This window comes from Mesoplodon bidens (genome assembly GCF_964165515.1).
Source record: "Mesoplodon bidens genome assembly, chromosome: 6".
Classification (NCBI taxonomy): domain Eukaryota; kingdom Metazoa; phylum Chordata; class Mammalia; order Artiodactyla; family Ziphiidae; genus Mesoplodon; species Mesoplodon bidens.
Window position 1 is genome coordinate 97,661,377 of NC_138162.1, and position 19,666 is coordinate 97,681,042.

General features: G+C 43.7%; 1 protein-coding gene across 2 annotated transcripts; it reads left to right on the plus strand.

Annotated features, from left to right (window-relative positions):
* Positions 1-758: 758 nt before the first annotated feature.
* NFIL3 (nuclear factor, interleukin 3 regulated) lies at positions 759-14,901 on the plus strand. Of its 2 annotated transcripts, none has more exons than XM_081238339.1 (2): positions 759-1,036; positions 13,045-14,901. In XM_081238339.1, the coding sequence occupies exon 2, from the start codon at positions 13,220-13,222 to the stop codon at positions 14,606-14,608; it is 1,389 nt and encodes a 462-aa protein (XP_081094465.1). In that variant the 5' UTR covers positions 759-1,036; positions 13,045-13,219; the 3' UTR covers positions 14,609-14,901. The 2 variants fall into 2 exon arrangements, with proteins under 2 accessions (XP_081094465.1, XP_081094464.1); XM_081238338.1 differs by lacking the exon at positions 759-1,036 and adding an exon at positions 1,461-1,707.
* The last annotated feature ends 4,765 nt before the right edge of the window (positions 14,902-19,666 follow it).

Consider the following 19,666-nt stretch of genomic DNA (forward strand, 5'->3'; position numbering starts at 1 on the left):
GTAATATGAGAATGGGGAAGATAGAAAGGAGACAAACTAGCAAGCATATTTTCTATTGATGATGGACGTTGGTGATGGTAACTGGGGGAGGGGGGTGTTCACTCTACTTTGGTGTTTAGTTCAAATTTTTCTTTTTTTAAAAAGTGTATTTTTATCATAGGAAAAAGAAGTGGAAAGTCATGGAAGGCGTTCAGCCCAGCTCCCGCATAGTCAAAGCAGACAGGAGGTCCTTCTGCACCTGCCACATTCTGTTTGGGCAAGTCGGTGCGTCACTGTCAGGAATATGGCTCCCTTAGCAAAGGCAGGCACTGCCGCTTTATCTGTAAATGCGCCATGTGTGTGCCACGTGCCTTTACAGTCTTTAGCCCTGTGACTTAAGTCGCCGCGAGGTGCCCTTTCTCCCATTTCTTTAGGTCTCTTACGTAGCCCGGGAATTTGGGGGAGAAGACAAGCACATCCAGTTAGAGGCAGAAATGACAGACTTGCTCCTAGCTTCGAGATTAAGAAAAGAGATCCTGAGCGGCCGTCTCAAACCCCAGTAGCAAACGCCAGCGGGCGTACCAGCTGGTTGAATCCCGCGGACCCGTACCCCGGGCAGCCACACTCGGCGTGGCCGAGGGACGAGGGCGGTGGGTGCCGATGGACATCGGCCAGCTTGGTTTGCCAGTCGTCTTACGCAACAACTTTGCAGCCATCATCTTCGTCCTAATAGTGGAGGGGGCGGTGTTCGTGCGTTGCGCTTTCTTCCCTCCATCCGCCCCCTCTCTCCGGGCAGTCGCGCTCTCAGGGGAGACGCGCCGGGCTTTGTAATCTCTGCCTACGCAGCACCGCGGGGCTCTGAACGGCCGCCCGGCCCCCTCCCCTCTGCTGCTCGCCCCGGCTTCTGGCCGTTCGCCAGCGCCCCCGCCTCCCCTCTCGCCCACCCCAAGGAGGAGGGGTCCTCCTGGAGTGTGAGGGGAGGGGGAAGGCGGAGGTCCCTGCCACGCCCGGGCCGCGGCAGCCTGCGGCCCTCAGCCCGGCACTCGGTCGGCAACAGGTAGCTTGGTCGGCTGCGCGCTCGGGGAGACGAAACGCGCGCCTCTGCGAGTGAGCGAGGGTCGCTGGGCTCAGAGAGGCACCTCGGTGACCGAGAGGGCTAAGGAGGCGGTGAGAGGAGCGGGACGGTGAGGCAGGGGTCTCGGGCCCCTCCCCATGCTCGCTCCGGTCGAGACGACCGCGCCGGCCGTTGCGCAACCCTGGAGCGGGGCACGGAGCGCTGGGCGCTGGGCGTCCCGGCGCTCGGGCGGCGGCGGTGGCCGCGGCCGGGAAAGGACGCGGGCTGCCGGTGGCGCTGCCGGGAGGGGGAGTGGGCGGGGGCGGGTCGAGGGCGGGGCCTCGGAGAGCCTGCCTCCGCTGGCCACGGCCATTGGAGGCGGGCTGGGGGCGGGTGCGGGCTCGGCGATTGGGGCCGGGGCCGCCCGTCACGGCGGGCTGGCGGTCGGCGACGTAGCGCCGCGCTCGGAACTGACCTACTAACACACATCTCCCGGCGCGGCCACGGCGCCCGCGGACCCGGCGCGCCGCCCGCCTCCCGCGCCGCGCCCTCGCCTCCGCCTGCTGCCCCAGAGGCCCAGCCGGACCCCGATCCCCGAAAGCCACCGGCTTCGCTCACGGCCCCCGTTCTTTCTCCCCGCCACCCCAGCTCGCCGCCCTGAGAGCAGGAACACGGTAAGCGCTCCGCCCACCGCCGGCCCGGGCCCGGTGCCCCGCTCCCCGCCCGCTCCCGGGGCGCGCGGCCGCCTGGCGCGGGGCGCGGGCCAGGCTGTGCGCGGGGTTCGGCTGTGCGCGGGGCTGGCCGGCGGCTGCGAGTGTGCGCGGGGCATTCATTACATAAACTTTTGCTGCCTTGTCAGGAGGGGACTCGCCACCTTAAGGTGGCTGCTTTGATTGCAGCGCCCTCGCTCCGGCACGTAGTCCGGGCTGGCTTGCGCTCCCCCCGCTGCTGTTGCATAATGTCTCCTGATTTCAGGAAAATTGATGTTTTGATAGAGAAGTGCGCCGGGGAGGCTGAGCCGAGGCTGAGCCTTCTCGTGGGGAAGGGCAGCGCTCTTTCCTTTCTCGTCCCTTCTGCGGGGCTGGCGGCGGCGGAGAGGAGGGGAGCTGAGTAATGGGGAAGAGTCTTGATTTTCTCGTTGAGAAAGAGCGTTGGTAGCGTGAATGGTGACGGCATTCGGAGAATGCCTGCGCTGCGTTTGTTTGTGTCCGGGGCTGAGTCTGCACAGACGTTTTCCACCCTGTTTGTCGTCAGCGTGTTTTACCAGCGCTCGGGGAGGTTGTGGGATTTGTACTTGCATACATTGCATAATCTGCCCACAGTGAAATATTGGCAAGGATTACGGGCTGATGTGGGAATGTGCGCGTACGTGTGCAATGATTTGGTAATTTTAGCGCCGCGTTGGATATTGGATCATTACTTACCTGTATACTACGTCCCCAATAAAAAAGATGTATTTTTAAACACTCCTACAAAACATAAAAGGAAGAATTCCTCGGTTTGTATTCTGATCTTGGATACTACCCGAGCTCGTCCCTTAGGTGTTCTGAGCTATTATTTTTAAACCTGGGACGAACCATTGTGACGTTCACCTCCCCACCTTCCTAATTTTAATGCATTCCATTCGATCAGCCCTTTTTCTCACCTTATTGTCATTGCTTTTTCAGACACAAGACAGATCACATAATAGTTTCCTGGAAATGTTGTATTATGTAACGGACGAATTTGCTGGCAGTGAGCACAGGAAGAGGGAGCTAATTACGTGATTTTATAATCTTGCTACAAAGAAAGTAGGACGATCTCAGTCTTTAAAATGTCACTGTAACAGTTTTTTTTTTAAAGGATATTTTAAACAGGAAAGTAGACAACTGGGTAAGCATTGAGTTTGCTCATGCAGCCGAATGTGTGTCTTTTGCCCTAAATGAAATGTGCGTTCTTCTAAATTTAGCCCTATCACATTTTAACAATTGTGGCCTCACAGCGCTATTTCTGGCGTTTTCTCCAGAGCTGTGTGCAAATACAAGTTCAAGGCCATTTGCTGTAGTTTTAACTCCACGCCTTCGGAGACCTTTGATAAGATTGTATTTTTAGGAAGGCATTTCGCAGAGCCCGGTGACTTGCTGGATGCTGACTCCCATTTATCTTTTTAAAGGACACTTTAGGAAAGTGCTGTTCCCTGAGAACAGCAGGGGATGGCCGAGTGTCATCTTCTGGTCTTGGCTTTTGTAAATAACAACAGCGAATGGGGTCACAGTATTTGTTTCACATCGTATTTTTATTTTCTCCAGACCAGATATGATTTATGGGAAACAGATATAGGTTAGTAGATTGTATTTTTTTGGTGGGTGTCCTAGTTTTATTCGTGTGAGGATTATATGAATATATAATGTACCCAGATTTTAAATTTGTCCTGGACTCTTACGTAGTGTGTATGTGAATATATGTATATGATGGTGTGTGTATGTCAGATTTGTTTTCCCCTAATGTACTATTAAAATAACTAAAAAGCAGGGTTGTGGACGGTTTTCGGTGGGAGGGGTCGGAGGAGGGGACGTATTACAGAGATTCACCTCTGGAACAAATTTATTACCCCAAGTAATTGAAGTCGCTTTCCAAGAAGCTAATATTGCTCCAGGCCCCGAATGTCAGACCCCGACCTACTTTGGAGCGCAGGCCGGGAGCCCCGGGCCTGCAGGGGGCCGCGTAGCGCCACCTTCCGATCGCGACCTCAGGGGTGCTCCCTCGCCTCCCGGCCCACCCCTCCCTCCTGCGGGCCCTTGGGGTCTGGGGGCGATATGGGGGTGGCGGGCGCGGACCTCGGTTAGCAGCAGGGAGCGCCCTTGGGCGGCGCTTGGACGGGGGCTGCAGGGCGGCCTGTGCTGCTCCTCCTCGCCCCCTCCTCACATTCCTTTGTTCTGGCGCGGGGGTCCTGGCGGCGCCAAGGCCCCGCTGCGCCGCCCACCCGGCGGGGGCGGGTCCTGGGGAGGCGCGTTGGGGGGCGCCGAGGGACCGCCCGGGACCCGAGAGTGCGATGCGCTCTGGGTTCGCTTGGGCAGGAGGAGGGAGGGGGAGGACGAGAGGGCAGCCGGAGCGGCGGGAGGGGAGCCAGGAGAGCGGGAGGGACAGGAGGGACCCAGGGCGAGGCCGCTCCGCAGCTCCAGGGGCCTGCCTTATTGCTTTTTGCGCGCTGAGCTTCTGAGCACCGCAGGAACCTTTGTTCGGGGAGGCTTCATTGTATGTCGGAGCCGAGGGCTTCTGATTCTCGTGAAGTGAAAAAGACCTAAGAAAACCTCCAAATGTCAGCACACCACAAAAATTGGGGGGAGGGGAGGTCCACTATTGGTGGTGGTGACGAGGAGAACCCCATCTTGACTGTAGCCAGTCGAGTCGATGTATTTATTTTTTTGAACCTTTAGTCTATGTAGTCAAAGGCTAGAGTAGAGAGAACTCAAATCCCCCGAGTTCAAAATTTTAAAAAATCAAAACACTTGTGTGGATGCCGCTGTCCTGCTATATAAGACTGTAGTACTTTCATCCTGGCAATAAGTCTTCCGAGGCTGTGCTCATGCAGTAAATCGCAGTGAATTCAGGGCAGCGTCACAGATGTTCTCTGAAAGGGCATCAGCGCAGTGCTCTGTTGAAAAGTTGGCTTCTGTGGGATCAAATCCTACACCCCATCCCTAATGGTTTCTCTCTTGAGTTTCAGGCCAGTCAGTAGTTAGGAAACAGTGAAGTGCTAAATAAGAACACAGGCTGTGGGCTCAGAAGAGCTGGGTCCCAGGCCCCAGCCTGTGATCTTGGGCACTGCCCTGATTTCCATAGGCCTCCAGGGTAAACTGAGGGAATAAAACCTGTTTAGCTGGGCACTTGTGGGGAGCTCAGTAAATGCTTCCTGTAAAAGTGACCAGGAACTATATATATATATATATATATATATATATATATATATGTATATATACACATATATATATATATATATATATATATATATACACACACACACATATAGACACACACATATATATATACATACTTTTTTAATAAAGGTATTCACCTTCATTTTTCACTGCCTAAGTCTCTGTGCAATAAGGAATAAAGTTTGAACTAAGCCTATAGTTAATGATTCTCCTTGGGACTTCTGTGGTAGTCCAGTGGTTAAGACTTCACCTTCCAATGCATGGGGTGCAGGTTCCATCCCTGGCCAGGGAGCTGAGATCCCACATGCCTGGGGCCAAAAAACCAAAACATAAAACAGAAGCAATATTGTAACAAATTCAATGAAAACTTTAAAAATGGTCCATATCAAAAAAATCTTTAAAAAAAGATTCTTCTTGAAATACTGTACTTTTTTGTTCTAATAATGATTAATTTCTTTCTCAAAACTATTTGCCATTACGTTTGATGGTAATTTTACTTTGAAGGGAATTCTTGACAGGACTGCAGAACCTCAGAGTACCCAAGTCATTGGGTTAATGTTTGGGGGAACTGTTTAAAGGAGCAGGGAGAGGTGAGTTGATGGTTGCAGGAGTGGTGTAAAAAGTGCCAAACAGCTGCCTTTTTTCAGTTCCCTTTACCTCTCTGTGATGGTTTTCCTGGTCCTGGATAATCTCTCTATCTGAAATTCCAGTCTGAGATCAGAGGCTGGTTAGACCTCACAGATGAGCTGTGTTGGGAGGGAGTGTGTGCAGCCTGTATGGTTAAAACGGTAGGACATGCCCCAGCTGCTGATGGTTGGCCCTTTTGACTAACACAGAAGTAAATTTCATTTGGTTTACCCTTACACTTGCAACATAGGGCAGTGCTTCACTATGAATTACGAGAGGCAAAAATTAGGCCTAGAACTAATCATCATCATCGTTTCCTTGATGCTGCTCATTCTTCAGAAATGAGATGAAGAGCTAATATTTGCTAAACATGTACCCTGCCTGTGCCAGGCACTGTGTTGACTGTTTTATTAGTGTCCCCATTTTAGACATGAGGAAGTGGAGACTAAGAGAAATTGATTAGCAGCCCAGGCCAGGAGCCTGAAAAGGGGATTGGGGGGTGGGTGACCCTCTGTCTCTGTCCCCTCCCTGAGTGTGAGTGCCAGCTCACTGGAGTTTTTGAAACAATTTCCTTTTCTGTGTTAAAGACTTATCTTTGCGAAGTGCAATTATAACATCACTATGATGCAACAAGCTGAAAATTAAAACCCTTTGTTCAGGCCCTTTCCCATGTTGAGCAATGTGCCTGACTCACCAGCTGAGTGGATATTTCTAGTTGACCTTGCTTTGGTCCATAGAGTCAGTTCTGAGATGTGAATGTGATTGCAGCATGGAATGGAAAAGGTGCAGTCATATTGCAGAGGCTTTATTTTTACCCTAGTAAAATCACACATACTTCATTATTTCCATTGTAATCCAGATGGCATTGATGCTGTTCAAAGTTGTTTATTTTTAATTTGTATTAAGGAATGAGAGCACACTTGGGATTCAGTTCAAAATATGACAGAAACAATGTAATTGAAGTTTCCTTTAATATTCATTTCTTGTTTTTGTAAGGTATGCCTGTATTTCACAGGGTTAACACATTGTTTGATATCCTGTTATTTTTCTAAATTATATTTGAGTTGATTTTTATCCAGATTGGACTTGTATAAGAATGTCGAAAGACATTGACCTTTGATCACAGACATTACATAAGAGTTTTCCAGTTTCAAAATGAGCTTGTATTGCCACCACCCCCCCAATTATCTCTCAAATTTCATTACAAATACCTTTCTTGTAGTTAAAAAATTACTGTTTCTCATATGGTTTTAATTAGAGTATGCTAGCTTGTTTTTATGGTAAGAAAGTTTAGTGGGGATTTACTAGATGCCTTTCGTAATAATCTGTGCTTTGAGGACTCATTTTCATTGGAAGCAGAATGATGTTTATAAGCTTTTTAGTTATCAGAACATGGTGTCTTTTATTAATTAACTTTCCAGGGATCTAAAGCTGGAGTTAAGTAGCCTTCAAATAAACACTAAAAATAAACATTTAAAATAATTTCTTCTATTCATGAGGCACATAATAAATGACATTTGTAATCATCTGCTCACTGGGAAGGAAAGTGAACAAGAAATTAAAAAGTCAAGCTGAGGAAAATTGGAATGATTCTTCAGTATAATTAGGGAAATTCAAAACCTTGCCCTACCATACCATTTCCTCAGCCAACTCTGCATGCACCCCATTTTTCCCATCATTATCCCATGTTGCATGTAGTCTAGTATTACCTACCTGTTGCAGAATTTCCTATAACTGGATAACTTCATAATTACCCATGTCCCTTAAGATTTCAGATTAGTTGCTAGACTGATAAATTATCTTTTTGGAACTTTCAAGAAAACAAATGGTCCCCATTTTGAAATGAATGCAGAATTTTTCATAAGGCATTAGTATTTCATCACCCCCATCCTCCCAGTTCCCCTCCCTGAAGCCTTGAAGTTGTTTGGATGTGTTAGCGTCTATGCATTTGCCCTGAGCAGTCTTCAGAATATTTTCATTGAGAGTTAGATTACAAACAGTAGCCTCTTTTTATAAAAGAACGTCAGGTCATACTATTTCATATTTCAATCCCTTAAATTATATCAATGCTATAATAAAATACAGTGTTGTCATCATATTTATTAAGTTTAAATATAATTTTCAAGTAGTCCTTTGTTGAGGATGAAAGGGCAAGAAACTTGAAATATTTTCATTTATCATAAAATTGCTCTGGTTTTGACACATTCATTTATAGAAGTACCCGAATAGAAAAAGTAGGCCAGTTTGTTGCTATGATAGGATAGATTTTGGCAAAGTGTGAAAGTCTGTTTATGTGTGTGTTCATAGCTGGATCAAGTATACATTTCTCTCTGACTTCAGAGTCTGTGTTACTAGACACAGAATTATATTATTAATGGGAGGCACTTCACTGGCACTTAAAGAGGTTTAACATAGTTTTCTTAATTTAAAAAGCATTTTTTTCAGCCTGCTTAGAAAATCCTCATGCAACTTCAATGTTTCCTTAGTGTTTTCATCCCCCACTCCCCACTAGATTTTATTTTCATCCATGAAAAGAAGTAAAGCATTTTGCTGAAACCATCATGTCATGGATTTTACCCACAGGAAGAAAATGTAGGTTAACATTTTCTAGTATTACTAGTTTAAAGAGCTGTGAATTGATTCATTAACTTTATTTTTTCACTAAGATGGCACTTATCTCAAAAATAAGCAACTGCTTCTTAGTAGAGAGATGGTTTGTAGTTTAACATAAAAGAATATTTTTCTTTAATGGTATCTATACTATACCTCTGAGGGTGTAAACAGTACATTCAGAGAGTAGAGAGAAAATGAGGTAGTTCTATCAAAATATTTCCAAATCATTGGGCACATCAAATAGTATTTCATCTTGTATTGACGGAATGTTAAAATCAAAGTATAAAATAGAAGCAATTTGCAATCTCTTTAAAGAGATAATAATGAATTTCTCTCATAGTAGATTTTAACATCTAAGCTATTAGTAAGATTTTAGATGCTTGAAACAAAATGTTTCTTCTCTTCTTGTTTTGTAAGAAGTTTGAATTGTCCACCAATATTTCTCTGAGAGATGTGTTGGCGGCCAGAGAACATATAGGTCTGTCATTGTAAACATAAGTCAGAAGGTCCCTCCTCAAAAAGAAATTTGGACTAGAATTTGTGTTGTAAAGCTTTATTCTTTTAGATAATTTTCTAAACCAAATTTATCTTAATTAAAAACAATATTTAGGTCATCTGACTTAAATAGACTTTAAAATCTGGGTTTATGAAACATAACTCATGCCTGCAGAAATAGTGTGATGTACTATGAAAAAGCATTAATTAGCAATGGTATATCCGAGTTAGGTGTGGGAAAATATGTCATTAGCATGTGATGATGACTCCTGCTCTTAAATTCCTCCTTTTATTTGTGTTTTTAAGAAGCACCCATATTATCTAATGTGTGTAATGAAGCTGATCATGCTGAGCACCCCAGCACCATAGAATTGTCATTTAGTGTCAGTTACTCACCAGAAAGGAAACTAGTGGTGACTGATGTAACACAGCATTAGTGGTGATCTGAAAACATGAGGCAGAGGTGAAATGACTGTTAAATTAATCATAAGGGAAAACACTGGAGTCTGAAATAAAGTCATTAGTTAGTTGAGCATAAAAACTGATGTCTTTAGAAGGCGTTGTAAACCACCTTTCGATTCACTTTAATTTAAATTTATTGTTGAAGGGCACAAATAGATTCTTTGCCCTCAACATCTCTGCCCTCTAGTGCTGCATGATCTTGGGAAAGTCACCCAGTCTTTCTGTATTTTAACTGCCCTCTCCCACCGTGTTGAAAATGGATACATTTTGGCTGTGTACCAAAAAATCACAGGTGACAATGCTAATAGCTATAATTATTTTCCTTCTATTTATTTTAGCATGTAGGTTTGCCTGGAGATTAAAATTTTAGCAGAGATATGAAAATTTAGAATGTTTTCTCAATTCATGAAATACTTGCAGGCTATACAACTCTGTGGAAGCTGGAGAAAAGTCCCAGATGGTACCTTTGTTGTCTTAAAGAAGTTCTGGCAGCATCTAATAGTGCTTTACTGCCCCCGAAGTCACTTAGTAAGTGGGGATATATTACCCAGAAATGAGGGTAACACAGAAAGGAACTATATGTAAATGAGATGCATTGCAGGGATACACACCAGAACAACCCTCTGGCAGTGCAGGAATGGGTACTGTTAGAGGAATTGGATTGGGGTCAGGGCTGTCCTGGAATCTGAGCTGTGCCCCTCGACTAGCTGTGCGACACTGGGCAAGTTGCTTAACTTCTCTGAGCCTTAGTTTTTTCATCTGAAAGTGGTTCTTATGAGGGCAGTGAAATAATGACAGGCCAGGTTCACAGTGCCTGTTGCATAGTCAGTGTTGAGTAAATGGCACCTGTTATAATTGTGTTTATTATCACCATACAAAGAAAAAGGCAGTGCAGCCAGAAACAATGTGATATGTGCACCAATCCCCTTTGTTGGCGGTGCTCCTAGCACACCCCTGGATGAGCGCTGTATTCACAAGCCTGTCTCCCACCAAAGACTAAGGGGTCCCTTGACTCTTGGGAGTTTGATTCTTCCTTCCCTCTTTATGTGCCCCCAGTCTGGCTCAGTGCCAGGTATACAGTAGGTGCTCCATATGTATTGAATAAATCAAGTAATGAATAAGAGAAGCTCTCTGTTACTAAGTTAAATATCTTTTTTAGAATTTATGTAATAATCAGATTTAAAAGAATGTATCAACAAAGTGTTTTTGGCACAAAGTTCTCTTACATAAGGCAAATGAGTGACTGTCAATCAGATGTTGAGCACCTAATAGGTTCAGTTTGTTGCTAGGATACAAATATATTAATTTGCGCCCTGAACTAACTTGCAGTCTAGTTGGACATACAAAACAAACATGTAAGAAGATACACATTGTACAAAATCAGCACCTCTCTCTACAGTATCTCGCACTGCTGATAAACTCTTTTCAACACTGCAAGGTTATTTGATAAATAATATTACAGAAAATATCCTAATGTCGTTATGGGGTGATTTGCTGGTGGAATCATAGAGGCAGTTAATATGTGCAGATGAAGGAAGAATCCAGATTCTAGTACACACAGTGAAATTCAAATAGGAAGAAGATTAACTGAAAAGAAATGGGATTTTTCTGCAGGTTTTGAATGTACCAACAAAGTTGTAGAGATGACAAAGTGGACATACAGTACTTAGACACCCAGAAGAAATGGGTTAAGAGATTTTAGGACAAGTGGGATATTTTTGTTGGAAGTAGTGTTATTTTCTCTATGCAGTGTGACAAGGGCTGCCTGCCCGCCCTCACTCACACTAGACTCAAGCGCGATTCTTTGGACCAGGAGATTGAAAAGAGTCCTAACTCACTCAATGTAGGTTTGAAATGATGAAACGATATGAAATGATGAAAGAATGAAAAGTTTAGGAAGAGTAACTAACACAGAATTGTGGTGCATTTCAAAAGCGTAACTGTAAAAACTCATAGGTGAGGTGAAATGTAAAAGGAATGTAATTTTTTTTTCCAAGGAAGGGACAAATTAAAAAATGCATGGAAGAGAAAGAGTCTCAAGTGGAGAAAATACTCACAATAATAGTGTGCAAGGAACTGCATAATGTTTTAAAAAACAGTAGTGTCTGGGGATACAGTGGAGATTTAAAAAAGCATCTTGGAAAAGTTCAATGTAATTATCTTCCTGGAACTGGAATTTTTACTCTTTGCTTCAACATTCATTTGATTTCATGGGGGAAGACTTAACTGAATTAGGGAATACAAATTCTTGACAGGAGGGAAGAATCCATTCAGTATATTGAGGGAAAAGGGGTTTTCATATCAGAACAAGAAACCTAACTGGAAATATAGGAAGCAGTGTTGTGTACTAAGTGATAGCTAGGAAGCTCCCCTTTCTACACCATCACGGCCTGCTGTGGCAGACTCATTGCCTTCATTTCCCATTAAAGCTATATTTTCAAAAACAAACGGAAGCTCGGTATTTGTAATCACAAGTTTTGCTAAGTTGCAACTCACTGTTTCCATTGGCTCAATTTGATGGACAGAAACATGGCGTTAAACCTTATTCTTGATGATGCTGAAATTATTACATCATTCCTTCTGTTCCTTCTGGAAAAGACACAGGAAGCTGGCAGTCTTTTCCAGCTGATAAAATTAAACGTCATTAGTCATTATAAAACTATGTACAAGAAAGAAAGAGAGACCTGAAACAAAAACATTAAATCTTTTTAATAGAGCAGGAAGAGTGCCGAATGAACAGTTGTCTTACCATGTCTCCTTTATGAAAGTATTACCTACTGGAAAATTAGGCAGAGGAGCCCTGTCCAGGAAGACAGATCCAAAATGACCACGAGAAGATTGTTATTGGAACTTAATATGGATTTATTATCTCCTGTCAGGCCAAGTTCAGATTATAAATATGTCATCAGTGGAAAAGGAAGCTAGTTGATGGTTCTATTTTTGAGTTCTTATATTTTGTTTGAAACTAATTAGTAAAATGGAAAGAAATTCTTTCCATAATTACATTCTCTTGGTTTAAAATAATTTTAAGTTTCAAGAAGGCACTGTACTTAAAAAAAAATCCTTTTGAATAATAAGCGTTTATTTTAGTCTGAAGCTACTTTATCAATGAAATCTATTATGACAGAATTGTCAGGACCAAAAAAAGCACTGTGGATGCTTCCATTTTAAGTGAATGTTTGATAAATCAATTTGAAGGAACCAGAAAAAAAAGAACATTTCTAACCTCATAGCACAAATGCGTCAAAAGAGATGGCTTTATTGAAAAGAGTCCTTGTCAGGTGTGCTGAGTCACTTGGCAGAACGACCGTGACATCAGCCACATAAGAGATTAAACAACTACAACTCAGTTGTTTGTGTGGCTTTTATTTTTATTTTTGTGGCAGTAAAAATTTAACTCCATTTGTATTTGATTCCATGTAATTACAGAATTTGTTTACTGACATTAAAGGGGTTTACTTGGAAAAGTTCCTTTTATGAGGTGAGCTTGTTTGCTTGGCAGTGATATAAGTGCTATCTAAAAGTATTCAGAAGCCCCACAAGATGCAAGTACTATTTAAAAACTTACCAACCAGATGCGATCTGTCATTTCCTTCCTGTAATGTCCTATCCCCACATGCCCCACCCCACCATTTTTTCTCCTGAAACACAGTCTTCCTCTGTTTTTCCCTGGGGCAGATGTGTTTTTTTCTCTCACTGTCCTGGACCACAGGTCTCACTGTGGACTTGTCCTTTACAACTTTACCGTATAGGTATTTGGGTACTTAGTTTCCTTGCAAGATTGTAAACTCTTTGAAGGCCAGAAATATCGACCCTCAATGCTTCGTGTACTTTCTTGTACATAATTGGTAATAAATATTTACCAGATGGATAACTGTTTCTCTTCATGTATTGCAGGTGACCTAGAAGACCCTACTCCGTTCAGTGAGAGAAGCCGAAGAGATTTATCCTGGACGGTAGAACAAAAAGAAGAATATTGATGGATTTTAAACTGCAGTTTTTAAAGCATTTGAGATTACTGAGGAAATAACTTCTTCTCCTGCACCGCATATATAGGTTAAGGTTGTTTCTGATGCAGCTGAGAAAAATGCAGAGCATCAAGAAGGAGCAGGCGTCTCTTGATGCTGGTAGCAGCGTGGACAAGATGATGGTTCTTAATTCTGCCTTATCCGAAGTCTCCGAAGACTTGACGACAGGGGAAGAGCTCCTTCTCAATGAAGGAAGCGTGGGGAAAAACAAATCTTCAGCATGTCGGAGGAAACGGGAATTCATTCCCGACGAGAAGAAAGATGCCATGTATTGGGAAAAGAGGCGGAAAAATAACGAAGCTGCCAAGAGGTCTCGGGAGAAGCGTCGACTGAATGACCTGGTTTTGGAGAACAAGCTCATTGCACTGGGAGAAGAAAACGCCACTTTAAAAGCTGAACTGCTTTCCCTCAAATTAAAGTTTGGTTTAATTAGCTCGACAGCCTATGCCCAGGAGATTCAGAAACTCAGTAATTCTACAGCTGTGTATTTTCAAGACTACCAGACTTCCAAATCCACCGTGAGCGCCTTTGTGGATGAGCACGAGCCCTCGATGGTGGCCAGCAGTTGCATTTCTGTCATCAAGCACTCTCCACAGAGCTCTCTGTCTGATGTTTCAGAAGTGTCTTCGCTAGAACATTCGCAGGAGGGCCCTGGGCAGAGTGGCTGCAGAAGCCCAGAAAGCAAGTTCCAGGTGATCAAGCAAGAGCCGATGGAACTGGAGAGCTATGCCAGGGAGCCCAGAGATGACCCGGGCGCCTACCGAGCGGCTGTGTACCAGAACTATATGGGGAATTCTTTTCCTGGCTACTCACACTCTCCCCCTCTGCTGCAGGTCAACCGATCCTCCAGTAACTCTCCAAGGACATCAGAAACCGATGAAGGTGCAGTAGGAAAGTCATCCGACGGCGAAGATGAGCAGCAGGTTCCCAAGGGCCCAATCCACTCTCCCGTCGAACTTCAGCGTGTCCACGCCACCGTGGTTAAAGTTCCAGAAGTGAACTCCTCTGCCTTGCCACACAAGCTTCGGATTAAAGCCAAAGCCATGCAGATAAAAGTGGAAGCCTTCGATCACGAATTCGATGGCACGCAAAAACTTTCTTCGCCTGTTGACATGACATCTAAGAGACATTTCGAACTTGAGAAGCATAATGCCCCCAATCTGGTACATTCTTCTCTCACTCCCTTTTCAGTGCAAGTGACTAACATTCAAGATTGGTCTCTCAAATCCGAACACTGGCATCAAAAAGAACTTAATGGCAAAACTCAGAATAGTTACAAAACTGGAGTGGTCGAAGTGAAAGACAATGGTTACAAAGTCTGTGACCCAGAGAATTTGTTTTTGAAGCAGGGGATAGCCAACTTGTCTGCAGAGGTGGTCTCACTTAAAAGACTTATAGCCACACAACAAATCTCTGCTTCGGACTCTGGGTAAAATTACTACTGAACAAGCTCTGGGCATTTAGAGATGTCATTTGCAATAGATAGTACATTTTGTATTAGGCTGAATTTTCACTGGACTTGTGATGTCATTTCACTGTAATGTTCACATGTTGACTGTTGGATGTCTTTCTGTGCACAAATTATTATGAAGATTAGACTGTGTTATCACCCTGCCTTGTGTATAGTCAAATAGTCCATTGCAAAGGCTGTATATATTGAACATTATTTTTGTTGTTCTATTATAAACTGTGTAAGTTACCAGTTTCAATAAAGGATTGGTGACAAACACAGAACTTCTGCTCCATTGCACTTAATTTTATGGGAAAGAAAGAGCAATTTAAGTTACAAAAGTAGATACTGTATTAAGATATTCTGCATTTTACTTATTTGGGGGAGTTTTCTCCCATCTATAGGGAAAACCAAAACATAAGTTCAACACATAATATTTCTTTTTCTAATTTGGCCCAGGCTATGGTAAATTCGAAAACCTTCCAAAGAGGGAGAGTAGGGAAGAGGGGGTGGGGAATGCATTTTCTTGCATTTGAGACCAGTAATTTACTAAATTACCCCCCATTATCTATTTTTCTTTAAGGTTACCTTTTCTCTATCCTTTTTTTTTTAAGTAGAAAAATCCAACTTGTTTAGCATCATTGTCTCTTTAGTCATCTCTCTTTTACGTATGACACATAGATGTAGATAGTTGAATCACTGACCAGTTTATTATTTAGAGGTTCATTAAAAGAGTGGATAAAAGACTAAGGATGAAGTCATTTTTATGTTATTGTAAATCTTAACAGTTCTCGAATATAAGTCTAGGGAATTAAGCTAGCGAAATATTGTTTTTATTTAGTTTCCAAAATTTCAAGGAACACATCAATGATCACATTACACCACATTCAGTCTATGTAATGACTGGTTTTTTTTTACTATTTGTTAAAGATGAATATAAATAATAGCTCCAGTTTGGAAACTCTTTATAATATAGAAGTCCAGAAGAAAGCATCATTCTAAGTAAACCGATGATATGATCATGACTGATCATTTGTCCAGGATCCTCAGTTGCCCCATAGAAGTAAGTGTCCTCAAATACAGACCATGTGTATCTTCTGTTGCAAGGCAGGACTGGCTTCTGGCTGGGCTGGAAGGATTGGGTAGATGTTGATCAAGCACAGCTTTCCCCATAGCTCTTCTCACCAAAGCCCTCTCCAGAACTGCTTCTTTTCACACTGACCTCTTCTGTATCCTAGAAGTGAGGGGGAGGACTTGGAGGCTTCATAAAACATGTGCAGGGGGCTTCCCTGGTGGCGCATTTGTTAACAATCCACCTGCCAATGCAGGGGACACGGGTTCATGCCCTGGTCCGGGAAGATCCCACATGCCGTGGCAACTAAGCCTGTGTGCCACAACTACTGAGCCTGCACTCTAGAGCCCGCGTGCCACAACTACTGAAGCCCACACACCTAGAGCCCGTGCTCCGCAACAAGTGAAGCCACCACAATGAGAAGCCCGCGCACCGCAACTAGAGAAAGCCCGTGCACAGCAGCAAAGACCCAACACAGCCAAAAATAAATAAATAAATAAAATTTAAAACGTGCAGGATGACTTAACACTCACTCTGTCACCCGTATCTCGTGGTGGCACCTAAGAAGGGCCCAGTTATAACATCCCAGTTTGGGGGTCTCCAGCGTTTTTGACTGCCTGGTTTGAATAAAAGCCTGATTTTTGATATCTTAAACTTCCTGCACTTTTATATTTTAAAAAACGATCCTTTGACTTAAAGGAAATGCTAGAACACGCACACATGCCATCCACTTTGTCCTTTTGGACACAGTGACCAGTTTTCTCTCTGAAATCTCCTGACTCAGAGAAATGTGTTGCCAGTCTTGGCCCTTGACCTTTCTTTTTTATTAGTGACTGGGTGAGGCCCAGAGGGAAACCTATCTCATTTGCAAATGTTATAAAGCAGAAGAGGGCTAAGATATGGGAGACAGTTGAGATCCAAAAGCATTTCACAGTCTAGAATGGATGGAATGAATCTAACACAATGAATTATAATAGCGATAGAGGATAAAGTCAGGTTCCTATGCGAAGTTGCAAAACAAAAAGCTGTCTAAGTTCACAACTGGGAAAAAACAATAACTACATATGGAGGGGAAAAAGCTTTAGTTCCCTCCAGCTTAATGTGAATCAGTGCCCAGTGGAATGCTGGATTGTGTCAATACAGTGTCCAAACGTGGACAACTGTCCTGCTCTCCTGGGCACACGCATGCCAAGAGTTGCAGTAGTAAACATAGTAAACATTCCAAACCCATCAGAGATGGAAGATTTTGCAGCCATGAAATAGGAGCAAATATTAACAAAACTGTTGGTAAACTGCCCCGAAAATGGACAAACCTTATACTGTGTGGTACTTAACTGTAAGGATCCAAGTGGATAATAGCAAAAAAGGTAAATCTTGAGTTGTTTCAGGAAGAATTATGCATCTGTCAGAGCAGTGCAGGAGCAAAGCACCCTGCCTATGAGGCCATAGTACCCCCCCCCATTAATTGCTAATGTTAGCTACTGTGGTGAGTATATTACATTTGGATGCCCTCTTCCTTAGTCATTTTATCTTAAAATTTCAAGGATGTAAGATGTAGCTTGGATGATGTTTAAGATGTTACTCCTTAAAAATAAAGAATGACATAAGCAATTCCAAACTCACTAGGAACCAAAGAAAAAGTCCAATTATACTGTGACAATTCTGTTTCACAGTGTCAACCGAGGAAATGCTATCTCGTCGCCCTCCCACTCACATCGTTCCCCAGAATAATAGAAAATGTGTTTGAAGCCAAATAAATCTATGACTGTACTAAGAAAGTAAGAGATGGAAGCCTTGGAGCACCATGATTTCGTAGGAATTCCCAGAAAGATGGCTATCAGGTAGGCTTGGATAGGGAGGAAGCTGCAGCCAGGAAAACACAGAGGCCCACGTGAGTCACTGGACACAAGCAGAGGGAGGGGAGCCTGAATGGTCAGCAGTGGGGCTGGTGGGGAGGCTGCAGCAGAAACAGCTGAATCTCCCCTCTACCAGCCCAGGACGAGGTGAGCAAGAGCAGGGACTGTGGTGGGGCAGATCCAGAGAGGCAGGCTGTGTCCCAGGGCCAACATGTAGAATGCAGACCTGTGTGTCCCCTTGTGGCCCGCCTACAGCCCATCCCTCCTGTGTCCAGCAGTATCTCGTTATTCTTCTTATTTTATTATTGTGCCGACTTTATAAAGGAGAATACTGAGACTCTGAGACGTTAACTTGCCAAAAATTCTCGCAGCGGCCAGAACCCAGGCCCCGTGGGACCAGGACGAGGCAGGCTAGCCAAGTATTGTCTGACACTTTAGCTTTTCCCCTGATATAATCAAGGGAGATGAGACTAGAGAGTTTCTCTAGCCTGCTGGAAAGAGGGGGGCAGTCTACGGAGGTGTCCAAGCTGTAAGTGCCTTTTCTCTGCAAATTAGTGAAAGTGCTATGTCAGCATCTACTCTTGTCTGGCATCACAGCTGTGTAATAACTCTTTTCCATCTTCAAGGGGCAAATATTCCCAAATAAAAACAGCTAACATCTGGGTAGGTCTCAAAAGTTATGCTCGATTTTTTTTTTTAAATGGTAGCTATTGAACTCATTTTGAAAACTAGAAATTATCTCTCAAAAATGAGAATCATTGCAGCACCCATTTGATTTTGTGTGTGTGCGCGCGCGTGTGCGCGCTTTGAGGGGCAGGATCTGGGGCTTGTTTAGGAAGTAGTACAACCATTGGAGTGACATTGTACGGTGTCCACGAACTACTCGCACCAGAAACATTTAAGAAAAACTTACCAAGGATGTGAAATTATGAGATATTCAAGATTCCAGTGAAGACAGAGAAATAAGAAACAATTTCGAATTCTGAGCTATAGTTGAATTAGAAACGTGAACTAGGATGTCTTATGGGAAGGTAAGATAATTTAAAGACTCTGGCAGCATTTTCTGCAGAGCTAGCTTACACTGATTCTAATGGATGTAAGGAAACAACAAATTCAAGAACTAATGGAGATAAGTGGTAGCAGTCTTGGCCAAGGAGAACAGGTGACATTAGAAGGTGACAAAGAACATTACTTAAAAAGTCAGGAGGGCTTGCAGCTATCTCCACTGAGTCATCATGTTGGAGATTGCCAAGGCATCATTGCTGTTGTTGAGTATTGATAATGTTACTGGCAGATGAATAGAAGTACTTCCTAAAGTAAACTAAATAAGTGAAGTAACCCAGACAGGTATCACTGCCATTTTTGATATCTCCATTTTGTCAGCCTTATCCACTTGAGACGGAAAAGGTTACTTTGGGGTAAGTGCTTGAATAACGTCCAAGGTTCTGGAGGTCAAGAATAAGTCCCTTTTGAAAGCACACAGGAACGAAATCCTGAAGATAGGAAAGCGGGGGAGAGGAGGTCATTCAGTAACAATACGTGGCAATTTAACAAAAGGGAAAGGAGGAACAGCAGAAGCCTCAGAAAGAATTACTCTTGAAGTGAGCAGATATTTCAACGTAACAAGTTTTTTTTAAAAGTTCTTCTAACAGCTGTACCAGATTTCCCAGGAGAGATAGAACTTTCTTCTTGAGAAGATAGCTTTGATGCACTACTGGGGTCACAAGGGAAGCCCTAAAAGCAATGGTGTCGGTAGGTACTGGGCACCAAGAGAAAGAGGTAGGTTGCTTTGCAGAGAAAGTGAAAGGAGATGCGAGTGGGGAGTGGTTTGCGCTTCTCAAGGAGCTACTTTTGAAAGGATGGGGGTAGAGAGAAAAGAGGAGGGAGGGAGGAGAGAGGAGGCCCAGGTAGGCCACTGATGAATATGTGTGTTAGAAAAAATGTTAGAAAAAACATTTCTAACACTTCCTTCTCAAATTGTCAGTAAGTCCTACTAGGCGCTCAGATGCTTTTGTGAATGGATTTTTGTTTGTTTGCTGGACTTTGGATCAGCATTCTGCAGAGCAAGGCAGCTCACCTGGGAGTAGGGGGATGGGGAAGGTTGATGACCCCA

Excerpts from the sequence above, each read along its gene's own strand:
- NFIL3 (XM_081238339.1), top strand. The coding sequence starts at position 13,220 with ATGCAGCTGAGAAAAATGCAGAGCATCAAGAAGGAGCAGGCGTCTCTT.